This window comes from Struthio camelus, chromosome 1, assembly GCF_040807025.1.
Source record: "Struthio camelus isolate bStrCam1 chromosome 1, bStrCam1.hap1, whole genome shotgun sequence".
NCBI classification, from domain to species: domain Eukaryota; kingdom Metazoa; phylum Chordata; class Aves; order Struthioniformes; family Struthionidae; genus Struthio; species Struthio camelus.
In genome coordinates, this window is record NC_090942.1 from 98,558,377 (window position 1) to 98,585,554 (window position 27,178).

General features: G+C 39.7%; 1 protein-coding gene across 6 annotated transcripts; it reads left to right on the forward strand.

Moving 5' to 3' along the window:
* The first annotated feature begins 426 nt into the window (after positions 1–426).
* On the forward strand, positions 427–26,239 carry TFG (trafficking from ER to golgi regulator). Of its 6 annotated transcripts, none has more exons than XM_068906770.1 (10): positions 429–625; positions 2,178–2,252; positions 3,481–3,585; positions 5,971–6,179; positions 12,210–12,293; positions 12,930–13,076; positions 14,583–14,750; positions 18,180–18,320; positions 22,822–22,911; positions 25,380–26,239. In XM_068906770.1, the coding sequence occupies exons 4-10, from the start codon at positions 5,996–5,998 to the stop codon at positions 25,754–25,756; spliced, it is 1,191 nt and encodes a 396-aa protein (XP_068762871.1). In that variant the 5' UTR covers positions 429–625; positions 2,178–2,252; positions 3,481–3,585; positions 5,971–5,995; the 3' UTR covers positions 25,757–26,239. The 6 variants fall into 6 exon arrangements, with proteins under 6 accessions (XP_068762860.1, XP_068762871.1, XP_068762880.1 ...); XM_068906797.1 differs by having other exon boundaries at positions 488–625; positions 25,383–26,239; XM_068906759.1 differs by lacking the exon at positions 2,178–2,252 and having other exon boundaries at positions 427–625.
* The last annotated feature ends 939 nt before the right edge of the window (positions 26,240–27,178 follow it).

The window sequence follows — 27,178 nt, forward strand, 5'->3', positions numbered from 1 at the left end:
CCTTTGAGCCACGTCTTCTGCGTTTCAGCAGGAGCTGGACGTACCACTCTTTTTACGGTAGCTGGCATCACCCGCAACTCACTCTAGGAGCCGTGAGAAGGGGCACAGTCTTAACCCGAGGGATGCACACCAGCCACATGACTGCGTTTTGCGACAACACGTCGAAAGGTTTTGTCCCAAGACCTGCCCATTTGGTACAGATTGCCTTAAAACAAGCAAACAAAAAAAGAGAACAAAAGCACTTTTTAGCGAGGCGTCAACCCCAAGGGGCCGGGGCAGGTGTCTGCGCAGGCTGCCGGGCTGCGCCCCCGCCCCGCCCTCACAGCGCCAACGGCCGCTGCCCGCGCGGCCACGCAACCGCCGCCGGCGCCAGCACCTCCTGCTCCTCCCCCCACCCCGGCCCAGGGGCGGGGAAGCGGTTACCTTCCCCCCACCCCGGGCAAGGCGCACGCGCTCGGCGGCGCCGGCCGGGCTCGGGCTTGGAGTGCGCATGCGGGCGGCTCGCGCAGGCTCGGCGGTTGCAGCCGTCGCTCCGGCCCTTTCTCTGCCCTGCCACGTACGGGTGGCGGCGGCGGCCGTTGGGTTGGCGGGCGGCCTCCACCGGCGGGACGGCGGAGAAGCCAGAGTAAGACAGCGGGGCTCCTCGGCTTCCTTCCCATACGCACCCCTCCTCCCCCTTCCTCCCGCACGGCCCCCGTGGGGAGCCGTTGGCACCTGTGTGGATGGCGGCGGGAGGGGCGGTTGGAGGAGGGGGAGCGTTCCCCTTCCCCCTTCTCCCCCCCCCTCCCCCGGCGCCGGGCCGGGGGCGAGGCGGCCCCTGGCGGAGCGGCTCGGAGACCCCTTGTGTCCCGCCGCCGGCGCCGCGGAGAGAGGCCGCAGCCGCCCCTCTCAGCGTCGCTCTGTCGGCCTGGGCAGTCGGGGGCTGAGGGCTAGCGGAGCACCCCTCTGCCTCGCACCTCGCCTGCCCGTCAGGCCTCTTTTCCTTGGGAAACTGCAGCTTCCTCCCCCGGCAGCGAATGGCCACGGTTTGTGCTCTTCGTTGCATCGGGCCTGTCCTTACTGGAGCAGGGAGGAAAAAAAAAAAAAATAGCGAAAGGAGCTCTTGTCTTCTCTGCCCCCATCTTAGCTCTCTTGGAAAGGCTCTCACGGCTCTGTCGAGGGGGGCTTGGGGAGCAGCGATGCTTGGCCCTGTTTCTGTACGGCTCGCCCTGTTGTCCCTCATCTCTCTTTTGACAGAGTGGGAATGCCGGTTCTGCCTTTGCTTAGGCAAGGCTCTGTTTCTGGAAAAGGGTAGTGAAATCAAAAAGGGTTATGACATCATTGCTTTAGGAGTGGTCCTGAGTCAGTAATTTAGATAGGACCTTGGTGCATGATGTGAACAGAAACAGGGCTGTGGGGGGGGGGGGGCATCTGGGCCTCTAAAATGCACATAGTACATGAGGAAGCATAGAAGATATCAGTGAGTTTTTAGTACATGAGGAAGCATAGAAGATATCAGTGAGATTTTTACAAAAAAATGGTCTGTCTTAAACAGGAAGACAGTGAAGGTTTTCTTTTTTCCTTGGAAAGAAGACACAGATTTATTCCATCAGTGTACGTTCTGGGTGTCTTCTTTGGAAAACTAAGCATTTTCTTCAGCAAGTCATGCGTTCAGCTGTGTCATGCTCAGTGAGGAAAGAAAAACTTAAATGCTATATGATCTAATGATTCAAAGATTTCACATCGTTTTCTGTAATGTTTGCAAGCAGATGCAGTGTTTAGAATCTGTCTCTTGAAACCTAGACACTTTCAAGCAGAATGGAGAACAGTTTGACAAAATAAGTATGCCTAGGTGCTTTTCTGTTACTTTGTCCTTATTCTTTGTAGACACAAAGTGGATTTCGGTGAATGATAGAGGCAAATAAGACAATGTAATTGCTGGCTCTCTTGCACAAAGTGTGAACGTGCATTCCATCTGTTGAAAGACCACAGTAGCTCAAGTATGCCCACCAAAATCAGTGTTGTTAAGAAGTACTGATGAGATTCTGTTTTTACTATTGTCTGTTTCTGAGTAAATTACATTATAATATTAAAGAAGCAAAAACACTGCTCAGCTATAATGCTTAAACAACACAAGATGCAAGCTAAATTAACCACTTTTAGATGTATGATCTGTATCCTTTATTTGTTCATTGCAGTAAATTGTACCTGGAATTGTAGCAAGATCAGGGCGAGAGGGGCACCATCTCCATGTCCTGTTTGTTTCATAAAATGTGAGTGAGGAAACAGTAAAGTACTCTCATCTCTTCCCTTTCACCTGCTTACTATGTCAGAGCAGTCTTAACCCCTCTCCCTGTCAGGAGTGAGCACAGCCCTTTTTAAAGGTGGATATTAGGGCGTACCCAGGATGAGGGGAGCAGCTGCTGACCTATGAGAAGTAGGGAGGGGCTTTCTTCATTCTTCAGAGCTCTCTTGTTCTCTGCTTCAGTCCTGTATTCCTCATGCCTGTCCATTCCAGTTTACTAAGCTGGGTCAAAAGAGGGGAGTTGGCTACATTAGAGAATTCCAGTTTCACGTGGGTGAGAGGAAGCTAGTTTTTCCTTTGGTTAGCAGCAAATCATCAAAAATCTGACCATGGATGTTGAGATAACCGTGTGTGTGTCAGAGAGAGACAAGAAGGAAAGATTTAAGAAAAAAAAAAAAAAGTGCTGGGTAGAGTATGCCTATCAGGAGGGAGGAGCAGAGTTTTGTTTGACATTGGGTTGATCTGTATGCTAAATCATTGTCTTGTAGCTCTGGACGATAAGCATATGCAGAAAAAACAGGTGGATTGCTTAAACTTCAGACGGATCATCATATCGGCTTTTTAGCAGCAAAAGCTGAATCTCAAGATGAATTGATGGCAGATCATATTTTTAAGTGGCTGTGTATTTTTGACTCTGGTCTGTTCTTCCTGCGCAGTTCGGTGTTTGTGTCTGTGAAAAAGTGGCATTACTGCTCCTTTACTGCTGATAGTCTGGCTCTGCTGCTGCCTTGAAAGACACCAATTCATGTCATGGAGACTTCAGCTTTAAACGGGGAAATGTGCTTCTCTTTTGATACTGCAAAATCAATCTGGATTTATTTTCTTTAACTTAACCTGGGTAGTTAAGATGGAGGGCCATACAAATGGATATTTTAAGACTTTTGGGGGAGATCACTCTCCTGGAAAGGAGTGTGTTACCGTTAACAATTCCTACACACAATTACACAGTTTAGGAAAAAAAATCAAAAGCTCTTTTATTTTGAAATTAAAACTCTTGTTCGGGATCTGTTTTAGTTAAACTTTGAACTCCGTGATACTCAAGGTATAAATCTCTGATAGTTGTCTTAAGGATAAAATAGTGACTTTAAATTTAATGTATTTATTAAGATATTTTAAGGTGAAAGATCAATATGAACTATATACCTCAAAGGAAGTCTTGAGAGCAAATGAATATTTTTTTCATTTTTCTGGTACAGCTTCCTGTTTTCTGCCATTGATAGTGCATGGCGGCTTATCCTAAATCTGTCCTGAAGTGAGGTGGAAAATTTGACCAAAAATCCAGCATCAGTGAGACAAACAAGGTAATGACAAACATATGTTTGTGAAAAGGAGGTGAAAGAAGACCTTTGGATACTACTCAATTTTTTTGGTGCTTAAAAATATTTTTCAATGCCTTCTGCAAATAGCTGTGTTTTTACAAGCAACTTCTACTGAAACAAAGTGCTAATTAGACTGAGTTGATGTGCCTGCAGTCTAGACTACTATGTTGCGTAACATGAATAATGTATTAACAACATTATGAACTTCACTGTGCTTCCTCAGAGTGTCTCAGCGGCAACCTGGCTGTGTTAATTACAGGTCCATTTTCTCTGCAGTTGAATTGAATTTCTCTGTATTCACCTACTTACTGTTATGTCTGATAAGGAAAATGAATTTTGCTCGATAGATTTTTTTTTTTTTTTTTTTTTTGGAAGGTCATAGGGCCAAACACATGGATTTGCATGAAACATTTGCCAATTTATATCAAGTTAATTACAGAAAAACAGAAATTGAGTTGTGATCTAGAGAAAGCATCATACTACGTCTTTTTAATACATAATATCATTGTTGAAACAGTAGAGCTAAATATGTAGAGATGCATCAAGATATGATGTGTTAAAGGCTTTAGCTGAGCAGCTTGTTTCTCTGGTAGGAGAGAAGTCATTTTCAATAGGGTATTTTAAAAATTGACTAACCAAAGCAAAATTCAGTTTTCTCACAAGGCTCCATGTTATAACCTTCTTAAAGGTAAGGGACAAATATCTTCATATCTCTACCAAGATATTTTTTTTTTTTTTTAATTTTTTGCAAAAGAGAAAGGACAGCTCGCTTGCCTGCATACCTTTTTGGGAGTTCCGGTTTTGGTATGTAAGGCTTGCTACCTCTAAGCTCTCCAACATTTGTACTTCAGATATTAAGATACCTGCCTCTTTAATTCCTTCTCATTCCAGGTTCATTGTTTTGGCTCTGTCCAAAACAGTGACGAAAGGAGAAAGACTGACAAGCTATCTAGATTTTTTTTCATTACTCCCCGGAGTTACTTCTCTGTAGTTTCTCTTTTTATTTGTAAGTAATAGACTTCTGTGTTTTCAACATAATACCTGCCTGGCACAAAGTGGTAATTCTTTAGTTGTCATTTTTGAAGTGTGAAGTATATGTTGTGTGGTTCTTGAACAGAAGATGACTTTGTTGCACATCTTGTAAGTTGGAGGGGTTGTCCACTGGAGAGTGACCGACTGCCCTGACCTGGTATTTTGCATAATGCCCTTGTGGCTGTGAGCCACAAGACACATACTGTGTGCCTCGGGCAGCTAAAGGCAGTTGTGTTCTGGACGCGCAGAGGGGAAACAGTGCTGTATACCAATGAGTGTGGCTGCTGATGCCTCTGGTAGCCTCTGGCTGACTGGCTTCCTTCCATAGTCAGATGTAATCTTGATTTGGGAAACTAACTGAAGCAACTGAAGTCATAGTACAGACCTTTGTGTAGATTATAGCTTTTGATTAGGACCATGCTGTGCTGCGCAGTAAACTACCTGTATGCTGTACTGAATTTTTCAATAGGATTAGGAACGTTAAAGGAATCGCAAAACAAACTGTTGTGTGGCCTAATGAGTAGCTCTTTTAAATGTAAAATCTTGGCAAAAGTCTAAAAACCAGGGCAAACTTCCTGGCTTGCTTTCTAGAGAGAAACTTTCAATGTATTCTCACCATGCACATAATAAAACCAATGCTCAGTTTTTCCATTTTTCCCCTTTCATTTGTGTCTAGAGTGGTGCCTTTTTCAACTTGCTCCCTGTAATAAAACCACCTTACTATCTATAATCTTTGAGATTTTTAGTTCTTTTGTTCTTACAGTCTTCAAACAAACAAACAGCCCTTTGCTGGATATCACAATTATGGGGGAGGTAAAAATGATTTAATTAGGTAATAATGTTATAATTAATTAGGTAATAATGTTATAAGGCTGAGCTTTTGCTGCATTGCACTTTCCTTGAGAGATGTATACGTGTATTTCAACAGTAAATCCGAAGGAGTATTACTTCCTGCGTAACTTTTTCCATGACAATTTATAGGTAGATATGTTACCAAAAAACAGGGTTGGAATTCCTAAATGTCACATTGAAAAGCTGTCTGACTTCTTAAAGGTCTTTGGATTTAAATTTAGAGCACTGAGAACAGTCATAACTGTTTGTTTTGAGTGTCTGATCGTGCAGAGTTCTGTTTTGCCCATGAGCTTGGTTAATATATTGGCCATTTTATCATTTGAGAAGTTAGTACATCGTAGATGTGTCCAAGAAAGCTTCTCTGGAGCGCTTTCTGACGGTAATGCTTTCAAAAGATTGAAAGTTTCAGAACTGTCATCAAACAGATTTAAATAATTAGCAGTCCAGTGTTCTGAAATGGTTTTAATGCTTTGTTTTTAACAGGTGTCTAGGAGATCAGGAGTCCACCATGAATGGGCAGCTGGACTTAAGTGGGAAGCTGATCATCAAAGCTCAGCTTGGGGAAGATATTAGGAGAATTCCTATTCATAATGAGGACATCACCTATGATGAATTAGTGCTAATGATGCAAAGAGTTTTTAGAGGAAAACTTCTGAGCAATGATGAAGTCACAATAAAATATAAAGATGAAGGTAAGGTTTAATAATTAGTGTTGCTCTGAGATTATTTTTCTAAGGACAAAAACAACAAAATTATCTCCTAAATTATCTAAAACACTGTTTGCAAATGAAAACCATTTCTGAGAGTCAGTCAGTCAATAAAAGCTGTGTTTCTTGTGCTTGTGCTGGTAGTGTACGCTCTAGTGTCTCTGAAATAACAGCTGTCTCAAAGTTCACTTTTTGTTGTTGCAGAAAGCTGATGCTATTGCAGGTTTCTTTGCTGTCCACTCATTTAACCACTTCTTTCTGTTGTCAGTGATAAAGTGTGATTGGAGGAAAGAGCTGAATTAATATGTACGATTTAACACAAACTCTTAAAAGGCTTTGAAAACTTAATTTTTGTAGTGGAAATTCTTGAGTACTTTTTCCTCCATCAGTAAAGATGAGAACAAACCTTTGACTTAACCTGAAGTATTTATTAAAAATAATTTTTCCCCTATGTGGTGGTTTGAATCTGTTGGAAATTGCTTATACCATAACTTATGTTTCAAAGAAAGTCACAATTGTTAGTGCTAAACAAATGCAACTTCTAGAAGGAATCTTTGACAGACTGATTAAGAAGGGCCTTGTTTGAGATGCGTGGAATGAGAGTTGGGGTAATCAGGCTTTTCTTATTCTTTGAGTGTCAGTATGGGGCATGGAAAAGTTACCTAATTTGGGGGAGAGGGCTGGAATTCATATGTACAAGTATGAAATTCAGAGTGATGAAATCCAAAGTCTCTTGCTCATATCAGAACCGTGTGAAAGTGCTACATTACTGAAACATTCAGGTTAATTTTCCTTAACTATAGGAGTAGGAAACTTTAGATCTGCCTATGGTACCTGAAACGTCAAATAACATCTGGGAAAGAAAACTTCACTTTGAATGACCTGGATTGTTATTCAGGTTCACAGAGCTTTTCAAGACATTACTTCTCATCAAAACTGTGAGGAAACTAAGGGCCATCTTTTTGGGTCTTGGTGTCTAACAGAACAGAATTCAGGGGATTTGTGATGGTTGCTATGTTTTTGCTTTTATAGCAAAATCAATTTTTGTTTCCATTTTACAATGGGAAAGATAAAAGGAAATTGAGTGCTTTCTCATTATGTCAAAATTCTAGCCCCCCCCCCTTTTTTTTTTTTTTTTGCATTCTTACTTTTGCTTTAAGTATAGTTCTCTGTTTCTGTGGTGTTCTGGGTTTTTTGGTCCTTGTCTTTGTTCTCTCTTTTGAAGAGGATAGTGTGTGGTGGAGACTGTAATTGTGGTCTCATCCTTTGATTGTTTTTCACAGCCCAGAGTCCTCCTACTTTTAATGCTAGCTTTCTGTGGTTCAGGATATACTGCTTTTCCACTGTGACTTGGAATTTCTTTATATGATATCCTAGATGGTGGCCATTACTAAGAATATTTAAACCATAGTAATATCAGAGGAAGTTGCAAGTGATTAAGGGGAAAAAATTAACAAAGCTGGGCCTCAGTTTAAGATTGTCATATGGGGGTCCTAGTAGTCTTGACTTGGCTTCAGCTATACTAAGATTCTTTTTTAAATCTGTTTCAGTCATTCGAAACATTGGAATATGTACTTTTTAGCTATTTCAGCTTCATTATGTACCTCTCCAAAGCTGGAGGAACAGTTGTCTTCCTTTTTAATGAGCAAATTTGTTTTCAGTTAGTCTAAGGACCTCCTCTGCTTTTACTAACCTAATATTACTAATCTGGGTACTCTCAGAATTCATAGGCATACTCTTTTGACTGTTCAGAGGAATGCTTTATCTGTGCTTTTGGGCTTTGTTTCTTGTTGCTGTGACATCTGAAGCTAGTGATCTTCCAGCCTGGATATGGGATTTTCTACTTAAAAGTTCCACAAAATGTTGTGGTTTTGTTACATCTTCATCGAACTGCTATAGTCCTTGAGTCTAATAGATATTTTTTAATATATTTTTCCTCCCTCCTCTGCTTACCAAAATGAAGGAAAACTACTTTTATGTTTTGGCAAAAACTGATTAGAAAAAAATTGAATACAAACTCAGAGCTCCTTCAGTTGGTCAAAAATGTGTTGTCTTTACAATTTTTTTTGTAAGTAGAATGACTGTGGTCTGTCCTCCTTCAATGATTAACGCAGCAATTAGTACAAAAGAAAAATAAATGTTGATTTATACCAACACTTAAAAATGTAGAGAAATAGTAAGGGTAGGTAAATTTAGTTAGCAAAGGAAGCATAGCTGGCAGGGCCATGGATAATGAGGCAAACTTCTAATATCTTAAAGAGATTTCTAGTGATGCCATGAAAATGGGAATACACCATGATGATACAGAATTAATGATAAAACACTTTCCAGTCCACTGGAAGACGCTAGCCTGTACTAAAGGTAAACAAGTATAGTTGACATAGCAGGAAGTCTTTAGTGTACTGTGGAATCTTGAATGAGGGCCAAAGCTATGCTGCTTGAAAAACGAGCAAGGTATTCTCTCAAAATAGCATGATTTGTAGGCAAAATAAAGGAAGCTCTCTTGTAAGTTGCAACAGAATGTAATTAAGATGGTATATTCCTGTCTGTATCTTGGTGACAAGAATAACGCTACGCTGACACTCCTTAAAATGAAAAAGTTGGTTTGCTTTGTTGTCACAGCTTTATTATGGCTTATGTCATATATGTACACACACAAATACAGGCTTGACTTACATGCACATATATATATCTATCTATCTTAGGAATCCTACTGTATGTGCTACCTAGATAATAGTTTGATAGTTGTCAGTTGGAATAGAACTGATTTTATGTTTCTGGCAAGATTCTGTGCTTGTGGGTGCTGGTGCTTTTCAGCCGTTTTCTGTTCCTGTAGCGGCTTAAAAGCAAAACTGTAGTCTTTCATAAAACCCGCATTCAACATAAATGTTGTTTAAAAATAATAGGTGGGGAGAATAAGATGGAATGATATGGGTACTTTTTGATGACCTGAATGCATGTAAACAATGTGTAACTTTTCACTTGGTTACACAGGACGTGCATCTTTTTTCAGTCTGTGAATCTGAGTATTGACTCATGTGATAAAGACCATTTTGAGATGCTTTGCGCAATGCTGTGCGTTCACAAAAGAAGTAATAATCATTTATTGTATAAACAGGAGTATATGGAACAGGAGAAGGGCTTTGTGATAGACTACATACTGATGCCAAAATCCACTGTAGGAAGGGATGCTGAAAAACTAGCGAAAGTGTTTGACTTGGAGAAAAGATGCTTTACTGCCAAAGGCAAAGGACTTTTCAACTTTCATAAATTCATGTGCCTAGGGTATAATTGTATAAATATTGCTATGGATCATAACGGTGAGCAGGTCGAGGGACGGTATTGCACTCCTCTTCCTCTGGTGAGGCTCCACTGTGATCACCATAGTCAGTTTTGCCCGCTGCCCCCCAGGACGGAAAGACTCTGAGAAACTGGAGAGGATCAAGCAGGATGCGGCGGTGGTGGTGAGGGGCTGAGGGCAGGTGCTCTATAGGGAGAGGTTGAGGGAGCTGGGCTTGTTCAGTATAGCGAAGAGGAGGCTGAGGGCAGAGCTAATAGTGGCCTACAGCTGTCTGAACTGAAGTGGAGCCAAGCTCTTCTCAGTAGTGCCAGACCCTAACGGAAGGGGGCAGCAGTCATAAATTGGAGCTCCAGAGACTCGGACAATGTTTCGGCTAGGAGGGCAGTGCGGTGCTGGAACTGGTTGCTCAGTGGGGTTGCGGAGCATCCGTTCTTAACCGCTTTCTGGACTCGCGGCAGCAAAGCCACAATTGACTTGATGTAGTAGTACTACCTGGCAGTAGTCCTGCTTTGAGTAGGGCCTAGAGGACCTTCAGAGGTTCCTGCCAAGAAGTAACACTTTTGAGATTGTGAAAGTGTAAAAGAACACAGGATCCAAAAAACCATCTCTAGAGGCAAAAATATAAAAGAGTTTTCAAATGTTCCTGAGGGAAATATGTCATCTGATTGCTGGTATCTGTAAGACTTCATTTTTATCTTTTTCTTTTTTAGAAAGCAGCTTCTCTGAAGACTGACAGTGTTGTTAGTTGTTCTTAACCGTGCTAAAGTGGGAGCACCTTCCAATGTCGAGAGGTGTTGCTCCTTGTCAGAGGATGACACAATTAGAATACATAGGTCTTCAAATTATGAGCTTTTTTTCAACTTGCAGCCAGGTGTTTTATGACTGTTTATTCATAATGAAGCGTTCATATTTATTTGAAAATTTTGACCATAACTCTTATGCAGTTGAATCTTCATAGCACTGATGCCTATGAAATTGCTGAGAATTTCCAGTCAGTCATCTGTAATTTTAAAAAAAAGTTTACGCTTGTCCACAGACCCTGCTTTTAACAGTGTTTTAGGGAGGAAGCATGAATAGGTTGGCCTCTGCTTTCTTTGCAACTGTGTCTCCTTTGTTTAGCACTGTTGATTCTGGAGGTGAAGCTTCACTAGATAGTGTCTCATCTCAGTTCCCAGTCATCAATAAGACGTTCTAGAGGGAGGCAGCCCTGCTATTGCTATTCCTTCTCCTTCCCTCTGCCAATACTCGCGTTTTCCTGGTTATACTTTCCCACCCTTTACTTTGCGCTGGCTAATTTGTGTTCATGCAATCTCTTGATTAAGCCTTTTGAATTTTTTTAAACTAGCAGAAAATGAATCCTGCCAAAGAATAGAGTCTTTTTTTATTGGTGATTTTGTTGAGTAAGATATTGATGTCATTGATTGCTGTCTTGAGTTGGGTTAAAAATTCTGAAAGGCCTCTGAAAGTTAAAATTTCTGAAAGGAAAGGTAACTGGGAGTTTGGTATCTCTTTTGTGTGTTAAGAGGACTAAAAGGTGTTTGGTGTTCTATGGCATAGCATTTTGTGCCTTAAAGGATCCTAAACAGTTCTTACATAGTTCTTGTGACTGATGGCAATGTACAGATTCGGTAAGTCACCTCACTGCTGAAATCTGCCACATGAAAATAAATGACCATGAGGTGAGCTTCATGTCAGGTTCCGCGATTGAGAGGAAAGTTCTATTCTGACTAATTTGACATGTTCGTATCTTCTCATTCCTGTTTGTGTGTTAAAGCTGGGATAATTTGACTATTAATTTTCCCACAGGTACTTTATTATTATTATTCCCATGTTGAAAATCAGCCTTGCAGGTCATTGGTCAGAATACAACCTGAGGAAGTGTTCTAGTCACTTAACTTTTTGCCCTCTTTCCTTGTGAGCGTGTGTGTGTTTTGCTTTTAAAAACTAAATTGGGGTCTGCTTGTGCCAACTTCTGCCTTGATTCTGCTGTCTGTTTTTAAGAACTAGTCATGATGAGTACCGCCTTGGAACCACTCAAAACGGGCATGCAACTTTAAGTGGCAGCATTGTTCTTTCAGGTGTTGGCCCCTGTGAACTATTAGCTGTAATGTTTCATGCTATATGCAAACATGGAAAAAAAAAAAAAAGATGAGCCTATATAGAACTGCTCGTTCTTTCAAACGGCTAATGTCAGAAGGATGTTTTTTGGAGCCCAGTCATACTTCCGTTTTGCCCTCTGTGCATGAGTTCGCTGCACTGTCACACTAATAATAAAACTTTCTTCTGTGATGTGCACAAGTCTAACTTGTTGCTTTGTCTTATATTGTTTTTTTTAAAAAAAAAAACTTAACTTCTTAGTAAATGTTCCTTATTTTGTAATTGTCCTATCCAAGTTATTGCACGTGCTTTAAATCAGTTTATGGTTCTAAGCAATTATACCTTAGGAAAATAAGGATCTAAGCCTTACTTAATAATGACAGAAAAAGTCCCATTTTCTAATTCTCTTTTCAAAATTTTCATTAAAAAAATAAATATATAAAATAAGCATGGTACCATTTTTTGAAAGTGTTAATTGGTAAGTTTTTTTTTCTAGTAGCTTCAGAATCGAATAGGGAGTGTTATTTTTAGTAATGAAGTAAGCCTTCTGCCCTAGCATGAAATTCTGTAGTGATTAGGCTTTGCTCTTAACATAACTTTTTGCACATTCTTTTCAGATGGAGATCTTATAACAATTTTTGATAGCTCAGATCTTTCCTTTGCAATTCAATGCAGTAGGATACTTAAGCTGACGTTGTTTGGTAAGTATAAATTTTTTTTTTTCACCTCTCTCCTTTATTTATAAATTCAGGCGGTGGGCTCCACTGGATGCCATAAATAGCTTTCGGTTTAGGTCACTTCAGAAGGATGAAATCAGTAAGTTTAAAAATACTGCATTAATATATGAAATTTATTTTTCCTCTTGCTGTTTTGTGAGACATCTGAACTTAAAGAAACTAAAGCTGTTTTGCTTCCTGAAGTCTGACCTTACTCAGAAATTGCTGTAATGTTGACTGTGTATGCCGCTTTCTTTAGTTCACTTTCTAAAGGGACAGATTTCTGCCAAAAATGATGTTTGTAGTGTTCAGCGTGGATTTGTGGAAATAAGTACACAGAGCAAAAATTTACTGCAAAACTTTCTCTCCAGTTCTGGTACTATATATTATAGTGAACGGAAATTATATTAAATAAATAGTAAGCTCTAGAATAAGCCTAGTCTGTGCTGACTCAATGTATGTTGTTTTAAATCCTCCACAGAAGAGGAAGATACAAGTGAGTTTTTAAAAAAAAAAAAAAAAAAAAAAAAAAAAAAAAAGGTGTCCCTCCCGACCCCAAATCTTAAACTGGATGTCAGAAGATTACTACCACCTTAAATTTATTTAATTGCTCTTTTGCAGTTAATGGACAACCAAGACCCCTAGAATCTAATCAAGTGAAATATCTGCGTCGAGAGCTGATAGAACTTCGCAATAAAGTCAATCGTTTACTGGACTGTTTAGAACCGCCAGCAGAACCAGGGCTTTCCGCTAATCTGCCTGAAAGCGGTAGGCAGTGTGGCTCAGCATTGTTGTATTTGATTTGCAGAGTTATGTGCTGCTTAACGAAAGTGAAAAATGGAGTCTTGAGTACTAATTGTGATCATTCTTGATTGTTCCTCAATAGCTTATGTTCAGACTGTGTGGAGTAAAGCATCATGTTAACGTAGAGAGAAAACTCCAGAGTTTGATTTCTGTCGCAAAACATCAAAGCGCTGTAACTAACACTTGTGAGTCAGGATAAAGTTTTGAGAGGGCTTGAGCTGAATTAATAGCTTGTCGTTGCTGAAGAGGGGAGATTTTGCTCCCAGCTGAGCACTCCCGCTGCTTACTTGGGCCAGCTCTGGTGCTTGTCATGTTGCTAAGCAAGTTTGATTCACTAGAATAGCAAAAAGCTAATTCAGCAAAATTATATTCACTTTTTTTGCCAGGTTAGGAAACTGAATCTACTCATTTTCTGATCAGACCAGCATCAGAGCTGTCTTAAGGGTAAGCTGCAGAAGGGTGCAGATAGGGGTGGAAAGTATTGTAGGGGGAGGGCAAAATGGGGAAGGAAGTCTCATTCTCCCTGTTTTGACAGTGAGCTCCTCGCTTACAGCTGTTGTTCTGTAGAACTATACCTCTGCGTTTGTTCATATCCTTAATTACAGATTTTGGGGAAGCTGGACACAGAAAATTAACGACGTGTGTAAGTCACGGACTACAGCGCTCTGAGTAAAAAGGCAAACCAAGAGCTCCGGTTTTTCTTCTAGGAAACACTGCCTTTGTATTTCACACCTAACGCTTTTTTAACAACAAAACCAACCGAAATCCATCCCCTGTTACTGCAATATAAGTAGTTACTAATTCCCATGGAATACCATGGATTTAGGTTAGTAACCCTTTGGAAGGAGGTTAGGATGATGATCTCAGACTGGATGCAGGACTAGCCAGTTTAAACTATGTGCATTTGTTTGTCATGAAAGTGCGAATGAAGCACTGTTACTAGGTGATGGGTTTCTGCGTGATGCAATGTTATTTTTATAAGCCACAAGGAGATGAACTTCACCTGTCAATAAGCACAAGGAGATGAACTTCACCTGTCATCTTAGGCAGGATGGAGCAGGGGGGATAAAACAAAACGAAAACTACAGTTGACAAAACAGTAGTAAACTGGAAGCTATCCTGTAAGCATTCTTAATTTTGAGTTCTCTGTAGAAAATCCATGCCAAAACAATTGGGAGAAGCAGGAGCCTTGTACCTTTGAACTTGAGACAAAGGAAAGAATGAATACTCCATAGTGTCAGTTTATCTTTAAGTAACTATGTGCACTAAAACTGAAGCTTTGTGACTAATTGTGGAGGTTATACTATTTGGAGGTATCAAATTTGCTATTGTCCTAATGTGTGCGTTTGCAACACTTAAAATACAGAGTTTAAAGAAACTGTGTGCAAGTTTAAAGTGCTGTAATACAATATATACTTATGGTGGGTCGTCCGTTCTCAAGAATTAATAGTGGGACGTTTTGTTTTCTAGATGCAGTAGATGGTAGGGAAGAAAAGCCTGCTGCTGCTGACTCTACCGTTAAGCCATCTACTCAGGTTATAGCAGCAAGCATGTCTGCATTTGATCCGCTAAAAAATCAGGATGAAATCAGCAAGAATGTCATGTCAGCATTTGGCTTGACAGATGATCAAGTGTCAGGTAAGAATGCATCTTATGAAAAGGAATGTGAAACCTGTTTGTAATTGATCACTCAAGCATTTTAAAAAACTCAATTTGTACAAAGCGTTTGTGTTTTGGATGTATTAAGCCGTGTTTCCTATTCACTGTTCCTTTACAGAATTCTAAAGCTTGATATATTGAAGTGTTGTAAATGGATTTTCTAACTTCCGCATACAAAACGTTGAAATACTGCTGTTGGTTTTAGCTGTGCTTGGAGTAGAAAATGGCTTAGTGTTCTTTTTGATTCAAATTTCTTTAGAAAGCTATTACTAGAATAGTAGATGTCAAATAACTTCTGTTATGATGGTGGCATCTTCCAAGCTATCAGTATATTAGTAGACTAGTGTTACCATTGACTGTCCTTGAATGTGAGATGGTTCAATCATGTTACGTGTCATTGCAATGAACTCAAACGTTACCTGGAATAACAGGGTATCTTCCAACTCTGATGTATTTTTAAATGTTAGACTAGATATCTTGCTTGTTTTGCAGTGTTTTTTCTGGGCATTTAAACTTCGTAGCTTCCATGATGGCAAGCTTTGTACAAAATGCTTACACTGTGTAGTTTTAAAAAAAAAAAAAAAAAAAAAAAAAAAAAAGGGAGGAGGGAAAGAGACAAACTTACAGCAACTGGAGATTGATCCCATGGCTATGTCTACATAAACAACAACAAAAAAGAAACTGAATGGTACAACTAATAGCCTGGTGCCCATGCTATCCATGCTTTGCGTGGGGAAGGTTACTTTGGGCTAGCTCTCATCTGGTCCTGGTGACTGAGTATAGCCTATTAGCACTTGCAGCATGTTAAATGTGCGTCTTGGTACGTGTCCTGCTGTTCAGTTTTATCCAACAGGATGGAGTTTGTGCACGCTGAGACTGTTCCCCTGTGTGAATTGAAGCATATAGCAAGTGAGGGTGCTGTGCAGACTTGCTTCACAGTTGCAGCCCTGACCTGAAAAAAACTCTGATGGTAGTGGGTGTTGGAGCAGCCAGCATCTGCTCTGACTTCTGGTCACTTGATTGGAAAGTGAGGGAGGAGAGAGTATAGCACTGAGCTTTCAGTTTTCCAGTTTGGAACTTCTGTATGGTTTTTGTTTTGAGGGTTTTTTTGTGATAAAATTGGAACTTTCCAGATCAGCCTAGCATTTTTGCTTTTGCACTTGTATTCAGAATAATCACATGAAACGCTATGAATAGGAACTGCCCTGTCCTTTACATGTTTTCAGTTCAGGGAAGGAGTAGAAGTGAAATGTGAGTTTTAGTCCTTCGAATGAAATTGCCAAAATGACAAAGACCTCACTTTTATTTTATTTATTTATTTGGAGATGTAGATACCTGGTTTTAGTATTTGTGCAGGAGATTTTTTCCTAATTTTTTTCAGAGAAGGACGGATGTTAAATACGTTGGTCACATTTACTTACGGCTAACAAAGAATTACCCTTAAAAATGATATTCTCTCTGTCTCTCTCTGTCTCTCTCTTTTAATGGGTTATTAGGTGATAATTTAGTTGCCTGGATTGTTTTGTTCTTGAAGAACACAGGGAGTCTGTATATTCTGCATCATAAGAGATTTTGCACAGTGTGTGCTTGGGTCTGGCAAGGTTTAATATAATATAGTATTGATACTTGAAAGTAAAACTGCATTAGTTTAGAGGATGTGCTGTGTATACTCATACTCTAGACCAAGGTTAATACGGTCTATGCAGTGATGATACAGGTGGTCAAACAAATGGCAACTGGAGCTTGCTTGTACCGTATGTCTAAATTAGCAAAAGCGTGGAGTGGTACGAGTAGGTCTGCGCTGTGTGATAGCAACTGTGCAGGAGCCAAAGCTGTAACTGCAAACTAAGCAGCATCTTCATTTCGGGTACTGTGCAACGGATGAGATCTATTGAGTGATCTCTTCCTGCGCTGAGTCGGTTCAGGTATTGTCACAGCATGGTTAGTTCACAGACCAGGTAAAGTTGGTACCTGAAAACTTAAAACAGACTTCTTTTGACCAATAAAATGGTACACTAGATGATGAAGTAGGACTGGCTGAAAATTGGAGCTAATTTTTTCGAAGGAATGGTTTTCTTTTCTGGTACAAAGCCTCAGTGTCAGTGAATGCTTTGATCATAGCATCGGTGATACTTTAAGATCTGTCTCCATAACTCTTCTGATAGAGCAAACTGATTTTGCTGTGAGGACTTCTGGGTTTTGTTGTATGTTGTTCTAGTAGCCTAACACTACGTTTGACTCTATATAAAATAAACCTATTTATACAGATCCTCCAATCTTTTTATGACCTTTCTCTGTAACGTGTGTTTCCACAAACTGACATTCTCTTCTATATTGAAAAGTACGGTGGTGTTACACTTCAACGTGCTTTGAATGCACAAAGAACTTTACAAAGGACTATTTAAACAGGGGATGAGAAATCCCATTTCAAAAGCTAAAATGCTGCAGAGTTGTGCAGTTACAGGTGAAACAGGCAGCTTTGGTGCATTTCCTCTCCTAATAAGGAGAGGAGGAAAGTGCAATTAAATGCTTGTATTATTGGATGCATAGGGTAGAAGTTTTGTCTTGCAAATACGATTTTCTTGAAAGGGAATTTGTAGAAATGTTAATACAAGTGCTGAACTTTACACGTGTAGTTTAGTGTCTTTGAAAATATAGGTAGTGCTTGTATACCTAAGAGCTGGAAAGATCTGGGTGTAAGCTTCCTTGTTTCTAATAAAATGTTCTTCATCGAATTGTAGTGTAGTGTACTTATTCACATAGATATTTCAGAACTTTTCATCCCTTTCCTCTGCATGCTAATCAGCAACTGGAGCATTTTTTGGAATTATCAAAGCAATTGTTTTTAGACAGTAGCCCACTGTATCCTCCCTGGGAGTGCAAATGTAACACATTTCTTTGGAGGTGTGTGCATGTGCTGTGTGACTACTGGTAAAATACTAATTGCCTGTGCGGGCCACAATAAAATGCTGCTGCGCTGGAATAATTTCATACAGCCTGGCATGCTTGCTCCAGATGAGAAAGAACAGGTATGTGGGTGCATACTCTGTCCAAATGTAGCAAGCCTTTTTAGCGTATGTGTGCAAAGTGAAAACACGAAGCTGCAGGAAGACCATGTTGTTACTGAGGGTTCTATCCCCAAAATGGATCATCCCTCTGAAGAATTAGATCTGAGTGACTTTGACCTAGGCACGAGTGGGAAATTGCCACAGAAATTACTTCCAAAGGCAGGCTAGTTTAGATTTGCAGATATACTTATTTTGGGCCTGACGCGCTCAGATTTAAAGCTGTGGAAAACTGGAAAAATATCTTATGTTAAAAACTTTGTAAGGAAATGATCTTGCATGAAGCTTCTTATTCAAATTCCCCGTTCATTTCACTTAATGTACTTTGTCCTGGCTCCTCTAGGACCACCCAGTGCCCCTGCAGAAGAGCGATCGGGAACACCAGATAGCATCGCTTCCTCTTCCTCTGCAGCCCATCCGCCCGGCGTTCAGCCGCAACAGCCACCATATGCTGGAACACAGCCACAGACTGGTCAGGTGGAAGGTGAGCAGCATGCTTTTCTGCTATTTTAAGACGAATGAGGCTGGCTCAGTCTGAATTTGTTAGTTAAGGTTTCTAGATGGTAGACCGAAAGTTGATTCCAAAACTACAAATGCTGCAAAAAGCATTTTTTTCTCATGCTATTCCATATATAAACGGCAGGTGGAGTGGTAGCTTTATGTAAAAGGGTAGGTCCTACAACCTGAAAAGGAGTTTCACTGTAGTATTATCTGTTTGCATCTATGCTCATTTTACTGCAAAGGAGCTTTTATAATACATTTCACTTTAAAGCTGATTGAAAATCTTAGTTTGTAGCATATACCCTGCATGTGGTGTCAAGTGATATTGAAGCAGTTGCTTTCACTTAATGAACAGTTTTATCAGTAATGCTGGCTTGTCAGTATAAATTAAGAATGCTCAGTATAAATTAAGAATGCTCAAGAATACTCACCACTTCTATCTAGCAAAGCAGAGACATTATTGTAGTAACTGTTTACTATTTACTATTATATTATTTACTGTTTATTATGTATGGTTCTGTGCTAGCCAGGTTAAACCTCATAACTAGGCTGTAGTATAACCATCATGTATACATCACAGTTTTCCTAAATAACTTTGAGTGCCTTAAGCTCTTCCTTTAGAGTTTAAGGTATTGACTCTAGGATTCAGATGTCTTGGTACTGTGCCCTTTCACATGTGATTTGACTTTTAAAAATAAACCTCTTTAGAGGTTTGTAACATTCTGGCATCACTTTCTATTGATGTTTGTGAAAGCACTGAGCCTTCAGACATGCACAGGTCTGGACAAAACTCAATCTGTGGAACAACTTGCTTTTGTATTTTTACCTCCATATGAAGTACAACATGACAGTTGTTTCTGTATTTTAATGTAAAAAAAAAAAAATTATGACCCTCTGCTGCTTCCTATACTGATATAATGCTGAGATAAATGTAAGAGATATTAATGATAGTGGTAAGAGTATCCACAATCACTTGAAGTATCTTGGAAAGATATGAAGGCCTAAAGGTCATCAATAACGTTTTCACTGAGCAATGTATTTGACCAACTTGCTGTTAGGCATATATTTAAGCAAGCATGAATGCTGTTGGTAGAAGCAGAGCATATAAAAACACTTGTTTTGCAGCTTTTAGCTTTTTGTTTGTTTGTTTAATTTTTGATAGAAGGCTTAATTGCCTAAGGATTTTTGACATGATATAAACAAGAGTCTTCTGTGTTGCTTAAAGCTGTAATAAGTTTGGTGCCTGATTATGTGCAGTACTGGAAAAGTGCTTCAGGTTTTCTGTCAGCAGCCAGAAAACTTTAACACTCAGAATATTTTCTCCCAGCTACTGAACTTGTCTTTTTGCTGGTTTACCTTTTTATTCCTTAATTACATAAAATAAGGTATGAGATTGTAAGTGTTGATATTAAACTAGAACTGAAACAATAAAGTCAGACACTTAAAAACACTAGCAACAGCAGGTTGAATTCTGAATCTCGCACCAAGGAAGAGGAAAAAGTACCTGGTGGTGAGAAAGAAAACAGTGAAACTGCAGCCTGATTTCTAGGTCACTAACAGGACTTATTTCGTCAAAACTCACCTCAGAAGTTGCCTAAGCTAACGTATCAGAGTAGATTTAATGAGTTTTCTAAACTTGGGTGAAAGCAAGTACAATGCATTTTTTACACTGAATACTTTTGCCTAAGTCCTTTTTTTTTCCTGCATATAAAAGTACAGTAATGCTGGTTATAAATGTTTTGGTCCATAGTTTGTGCCGTTTTTGTTTCCACTGAAGTACTCTGGATGATATTTGCTTTGCTCTGGAGAAAATAGGATGGTTCAGTTACTAGAAAGAGATTAGAAGTCATTATGGCACTTCATTCATCAGAAATACTAATGGGAACGCTTAACGTTGTCCATTGTACACACATGATAAATGGCAGCCATCACTTACTAGCTAATAGAGTATCAGGCTTTTGAATTTTTTTCATAATTAAGTTGCTTTTATCCAAGGTGTGCAGGGTCCTTCCTTTGAAACATGAAGTAGCTTTCTGTACTTTCCTGTTTGATAGCACCTTAATTGGATGGTAGTTTGGGTATCTGTGGTGTCCTACTGCCCACTCTCCCTTCCTGCACTGCCGGAAGCACTAGTGCAGCCGAGTTGTGAACCAGTGCAGGGCCCTGACCCAACCAAAACTTTAATTACCTTTTGATGGTTAAGTATTCAACAGGATCAGCTCACGTAAATGCCCCTTTTGGTGCAGAGAATTTTTTTTAACAGTTTCAGATCATTAGTTCATTTATTTAAAAAGGGGAAAAAAAACATCCTGCCATCCTCAGTCTTTTAGTTTATTTAGATTTGGTGCTAATCAGACTTCAATTATATGTAGGGGATATAATTAAAACACCAAAGTCAATCATTCTGGTAGATCAGTGTTTCTTTTTTTTTAATATAATTCTTTGCCAAGAAATGACATTATTTCTCAATTCGTTACTTGGGAATACCAAGTCATTTGATGTCTTTGGGCAGATATTAATGAATTACTTGTCTTCCCCTGGTTAAAAGTTTTAAACACGCACTAGCTTCATTGAAATCAGTGCAACACACACAGCAGTTTTCAAAATAGCGCCGTCTCTTCTGGCATGCATGTGCTCTTTTACCGCTAAATTCACTAGCTGAACGCGCACCAGAACCAACTATGTACAGGTGTGGGCACTTTTTTTTCTTAGTCTTGTGCTAAAGTATATGCAGAGTTCATCTGCTCAGGCAGTTCATGACCTCCCAGGGCAAAGAATGCTGTGCCAATATGCGTATTTGCCTATTTGTCTTTCTTCTGTAGCAAGCTAAAACTTGTCTGAGCAAACAGGAACTGTGTAAGTGCTGGCAGATGCTTGACTGAAATACACACCGCTAAATACAAAGCGAGACACTGGTGCTGTAGGTTATTTTGTTTTGAAACTAAAATCTAGTGAGAGAAAAAAACCCTTTATGATCCAATAGGATCTCTGAATGCATTCATTTCTGTAAATTACAAATGTTTTCTTGAGTGGCGCTGGAATACCTCTCTACTCTTAACCAGGATTGAAGAGAAGACTTACCTAAGACAGCAAAGCCTTCTCAGAAAGCTTCAGAAAAACGGAGTGCCAGGAATGTTGTTTCCTTTATATCCCTTTACCTAGTCTATCCAGCAGATGCCAGTGTGGTATCTATGTTAGCCTAAAGGTAAATTCCAAGATAGGCAGTCTCCTGTTTTTTCTCCCAGAACTTCTTTATACAACTGAATTAAAAAAATTTTTTTTCCCCATTTCTCATTCTCAGTTATCATCAAGCTAACAGGATTAAATTTTTTTCCAAACCTTGTGCTCAGCACTCTTTTCATGCCACATTAATTGTATGGCATAAACAATTTTGAAGAAGGGATTGTACCAGCATAAAACATTCTGAACATCTTAGTTTGAATGCAAAGTACTGTTGCTTTCAGCTATAAATAGAGAAAAAAGGAAATAAGGAGATCTCTTAAAACAGCATGCACCGGGGTATTAGCAGACTTAATCAGAGGCAACTCGGCTTTACTCTTATCTTGGCCACTGGGTGCAATTCAGAAGATACAGGAACTTTGCAGTTATACGGACCGCTGATCTTTGCAGAAGGAATATTGGTACACTAACACTTTACTAGTAAAGTTTCCATGTCTGCTCCAGTTTAGCTAAACTTTAGTTTGGCAGGTAATTTTGTTCTTTGACTATGCACGTTAGTAAAATGAAAAATAGCGGAAGCATAAAGCCTAAACAGCGCACATGAGTTAGGTCTAAACAATTACTGTGCCTCTTCTTGCCAAGAAATTGGAAACAGTGAATTTAAGGAAAATTAGCATTGAATTGGAACACCCAACCTTAAGAATGTATGGTTTTATTTTTTTACTTCAGGGTTTATGTGCCTGGGTCTCTTAAGAAAACTTGGCTTATAGCAAGTCAGATATTAAGGGATGACTTGTCTGGAAAATGTGTTCAGAATAAATAATATACCACTCTGCTTACAGTACTTGGCAGAAGTAGTCTTAAAAATCTAATATAAACAGATAGGCCAAGGATATGTTTACCTTTCAAAGTACTTTAATTTACATTATATGTTCTGGAGCAGCTATCAAGACATTTAAAGATGTCTGCTGTGTTATACACCTTTGTTAGCACTTCTCTAGTGTATAGCTTACGGCTTCCTCTGAAAATATGAAATAATAGGCATCACCACTTACTCTTCAGAATGGCATGGTTCAGAAACGGTAGCTCGACTTCAGTTGATAATTAAGGGAAGTTCGAATGGGTGTTCAACTGTGTTCAGATTGTTGTTGTTGGGGGTTTTTTTGTTTTTTTGTTTTTTAAACATGATGTGGGAAGGATTGCTTCTGTGATCTAAACTGTCTGTTAGGATGTTATCTATCATCTTAGTGGTTATACTCCAGCTCAGGTTTTGGGCTTCAGCTAAACAAGTTTTTAATCCATAGGCCAGATGTATCAACAGTACCAACAGCCTGGTTATCCTGCTCAGCAGCCACAGGCTCAGCCTCAGCAACAGTACGGTATGCAGTACCCAGGTAAGCAGTTGGCAGCTTGCTGTAATCATGGTTTAGCTGTAGACTGACTCCTTGAATGCCCAGTCCCTTTAGTTTTTGTTCCTGAGCAGGTGGGCAGCTGAATGTATGTGATTTTGATGGAAACTGAGGCAATTCAAAAATTACCACTTAAAGACGCTGTATTTGAGTACAGAGCTGGAGTTCTGATATCGCAATTCAACTTGACTATGCACACAGCCTTCCTCACTAATCAGCAGAATGCAATAAAGGTAGGCAAAACAGATCAGCTGCAGTATGATAAATCTTCAGGATTAACCTCTGGGGTCTCAGGACTCTAGCAAATGATTTAATCATCCCAATTTAACTTTCTCAAATATTGGATACATAAAGAGGGCTGCTGTTTCTTGTATCTGCAGTAATAGCCACACACAAAATCTAATGTTGTGAACACTGACTAGAGCTGTCATTTAATAAATCCTTAGTATTTGTAAATACATAACTGCAGAGAAACTTTCAAATGCTAGTTTTTCTAAGAAGTTGTAGATATTACTGATACTTCAAGTAAAGGTGCTACCAGACTTTTAACAGAAGAAGCGTGCTGAATTCTGATTTATGTGCAGTCAAATATGATGAGTTAGCTTTTGCCTGTACTCAAAATAAGGAACAGAAAGCTTTGAAGTAAAGTTTACTTTAGAAGAAGCTGGTATCTAATACTGGATAGTATATGCTAGGTTTGATAATCCAGCTCACTATAGGGGTGAACATAACACATTCCATAATAAATCTCTCATTGCTTAATATGTTTTTTTTTTAAATAAAATGGTACAAAGCATTTTTAATTTCTTGGTTTAAGTAAGATTGTTCAAAACGACAAAAAAACCCTCCTTATTACTAAATGACTCAGAACATAGCCTGTATGGATCCCCCACCATATGTACTATAAAAGTACATTGATTTTGGTGTAGATGATAATGCTTGCAGAATTTATGAACAAATTAATGTATTTATCTTGGATAAGAACCCTAGAAAACTTGGAAGTGAAGGCTTGTGCCCCAGCCTTCATTTGTCTGCTCTGTGGAGAGCCTGTTCTTGATTTAGGTCTTTAAAGCATTTCTAGAGTATTTTGTTCTCTGCATGTTTCTCACTCCCATGTTTGTAGGTTGAAGACAGTGACAGACTTTTTGAAGTGTTTTTTTTCTGCAGAAATAACAGGACTGTTGGAAGTAGGAGAGTCTGTCTGACTTTCTTTTGAGTTAAAAACTGAGTGGAAAAAAGTGGGAATTTTCCATCTGCTTTCTAGTCATATTCTTTGTGTGAAATTTGTTGTGAGTTCTGCTTTTTAATAATCAACGACATCTTAAAGCAAGAATGAAACATCACCAAGTCTTGTTTGTGAGCCTCTGTTTCTCCTGATTAGCCTAATTATCAATCAGAAATAGTCGTCTTTTTGAGGACTTTTTGACAATATCCATTGAAAAACCTTGAGTCACAGGGTCCTTTTTTTTTTTTTTTTTTGTCCCTGTATTTACCTCCTTTCAAACCCGTGTCCCCCAAGAGCAGGATCAATTCCCCTTCTGTCTGGCAGATCCATTAGACAAGAATGTGTTTATTTACTCATGGTAGTGAAAATGGACCCTTCAAAAGTTGGTCTCACAAGTAAATTTTGATTCCCAGTTTCCAGGTGAGTTCAAGATTTACTCCAGTGCATTCTTCAATCCTTACTCTTTTTGTTCAGGGCTGTGCATTTTTAATAATTTTTGTGTGTCTGGTGTTTAATGCTGACAGGATTCCAGTCAATGGAGAGGTTTCATTGCAAGTAGCTGCAGGTGTGTTTCATGATGGATAAAAGTAGCTATTTCTTCATAAAAAGCCTTTTTGTTATTTTAAGATAAATTCCTTTTGAAAGCTGGTTTTATACAGACAAATCAAGTTTGGGACATGTTTAAATGGAAGTGTTACGCTAAAGTAGTCTGTTCTGCGCAACTTCTTTTCATACTGAACTTTACCTTTAAGGAACTCAGAACTTCTATGATCTAATGAAAAAAAAATTGATTTATGAATATTAAGCAATGACAGTGTTTTCACAACAGTTTGTTTTTAATTTTGAATTTTTATTTCAAAAGATTATAAAAAAAAAAAATCCTAAATTAAATTTTGCTTCCCTTGCCTATGAAGACTATATTTTTAATGTGACGTGATGGTGAAGATAATATCTGTCCTTTTTTCATATTTCTCATAAGTTAGTTTACACTAAATTGCTCCACTGTTGTTGTTTTGCCATTTTAGTGCACAAAAACCAAGCAGTGTGCTTATGTGAAAGGCAGGAATACTGCAGTTCATTATTGTTTGCCTTTTCTGTGCTTACTGCATTATTTTGTGTTTTTACTGTAGTCATGCAAAAAAAAAAAAAAAAAAACCCAACCCGCTCTGGAAGCCACTTTGGCTGTTTGCTGTCATCGCTTACCTGATGTCGCTCTCTGCCTCTCCAGCAGGTTACAGTCAGCAGCCCTCCTCCCAGCAAGCGCAGCAGTTCCCAGCCTACAGCCAGCCAGCGGCCCAGGCTCCGGCCGCAGCCTTCCCGGGGCAGCCGCCGCAGCTCCCGGCGCAGCCGCCCCAGCAGTACGCGGCGGGCAGCTACCCGCCGCAGCCACAGCCACAGCCCTACACCACGCAGGCCTCCCAGCCGGCCCCCTACAGCGGCCCCCCAGGCTCCCAGGCAGCGCCGGGCACCTACCAGCCACGGCCTGGCTTCACCCCCCCGCCAGGAAGCACCATGACCCCCCCACCCAGTGGGCCCAACCCCTATGCCCGCAGCCGGCCTCCGTTTGGCCAGGGCTACACCCAGCCAGGACCTGGCTACCGATAAGGACCTGGTGCTGCTGAACGCTGGCGACTCTCACGTACCCTTCCATCCCAACTGACTCCAGTATTTTTAATTGAGGTTCCAAAACCATAATGAGGCAAAATATCCTTTATAACTATAGCTGGTAATTAAATTCTGCTGGGGGTGGGGGGGAAATGACCAAATGAATCTTTTCTGCTTTAAATTGTATCTGCTTCTTAGTTTAATTTGGGGTTGGATTGTGGGGGTTTTTTTTTTTGGTTTTGGTTTTTTCCTCTTTTTTTGTTTTGGGAAACACTACTTAAAATGTCTGTGAAGTGATTGACATTCTAGCTTGCCTTGTTTGAAGGATATTAAAATGCTAGTTGGAAGTTTAGCCCACTTACCAGGCTTGTTTTTACTAATACCATGATGTACTAAATTAGATTCATTCTGGAGTTGAAAGTAGATATGATGTATTATAAACTGTAATGCTCACATGGAAAGCTAATAAAAGTCCTGAATATATTATTTGTCTGGTTTTGATTTTAAAATTTTGGTAATACAGAACAAGAAAGCTATGTTAAGGAGACCACAGGAAGTGGTCCTGAACCACAGGAGGTTCCATCTGAACCTGAGAAAAAACTTCTTCACTGTGAGGGTGACAGAGCACTGGAGCAGGTTGCCCAGAGAGGTAGTGGAGTCTCCTTCGCTGGAGATATTCAAAACCCGTCTGGATGTGATCCTGGGCAATCTGCTCTAGGTGACCCTGCTTGAGCAGGGAGGTTGGACTAGATGATCTCCAGAGGTCCCTTCCAACCTCAACCATTCTGTGATTCTGTGAGACAAGTAAGTGTGCGTGCTAGGTGTACAGATACCAGGGTTCTAAGAAAAGTGGCAGACTCTTAGGTCTGGTCACCTACTTTGTCCAGGTAAGTGGAGAAAGTTTGTGAATGCAGCCTGCTTTTGCACAGATCATGCTGTACACAGTCTTGCACTGTCAGCTGTTATTAATTGCTAAGTAACTCTGTTACCACAGAGTATGAACTAATGCATAAAATCTTAGCCCCCCCCCCCCCCCCCCGCAACCATTTCATTTTAACAAGGGAGGGAGAAGAACAGGTTTTTGACTTGAATGATTGAGCCAATAACTAAGCTAGAGGGGGGGAAAAAAAAAACTCTTAAAAAGGAACAACTTACCACAGCTTCTTTGCCACCGGAAAAACTTGAGAGTGCAATTCCAGTGACTCCATTTTGAGCCAAGAAAAAACAGATCAAGAGCTGTAACAAATTCAATAGACCATACAACAGGAAAGGGCAAAACATTCTCCTGGTTAATATTTTCCATCTTAGGGATTCTAGGAACATATAAAACTAAGAGTAGGGACTTTGGTTCCTTTTTAAAAAAAAAAAAAAAAATCAGGGCAAGCTTCTTGAACTCTCATAAATTAAGAAATAAAGGGAGTG

Coding starts and splice junctions, on each gene's coding strand:
- TFG (XM_068906759.1), top strand. CDS start 5,996: ATGAATGGGCAGCTGGACTTAAGTGGGAAGCTGATCATCAAAGCTCAG. Junction 6,180..12,209: donor AATAAAATATAAAGATGAAG/GTAAGGTTTAAT, acceptor CATTCTTTTCAG/ATGGAGATCTTATAACAATT. Junction 13,077..14,582: donor CGCTAATCTGCCTGAAAGCG/GTAGGCAGTGTG, acceptor TTTGTTTTCTAG/ATGCAGTAGATGGTAGGGAA.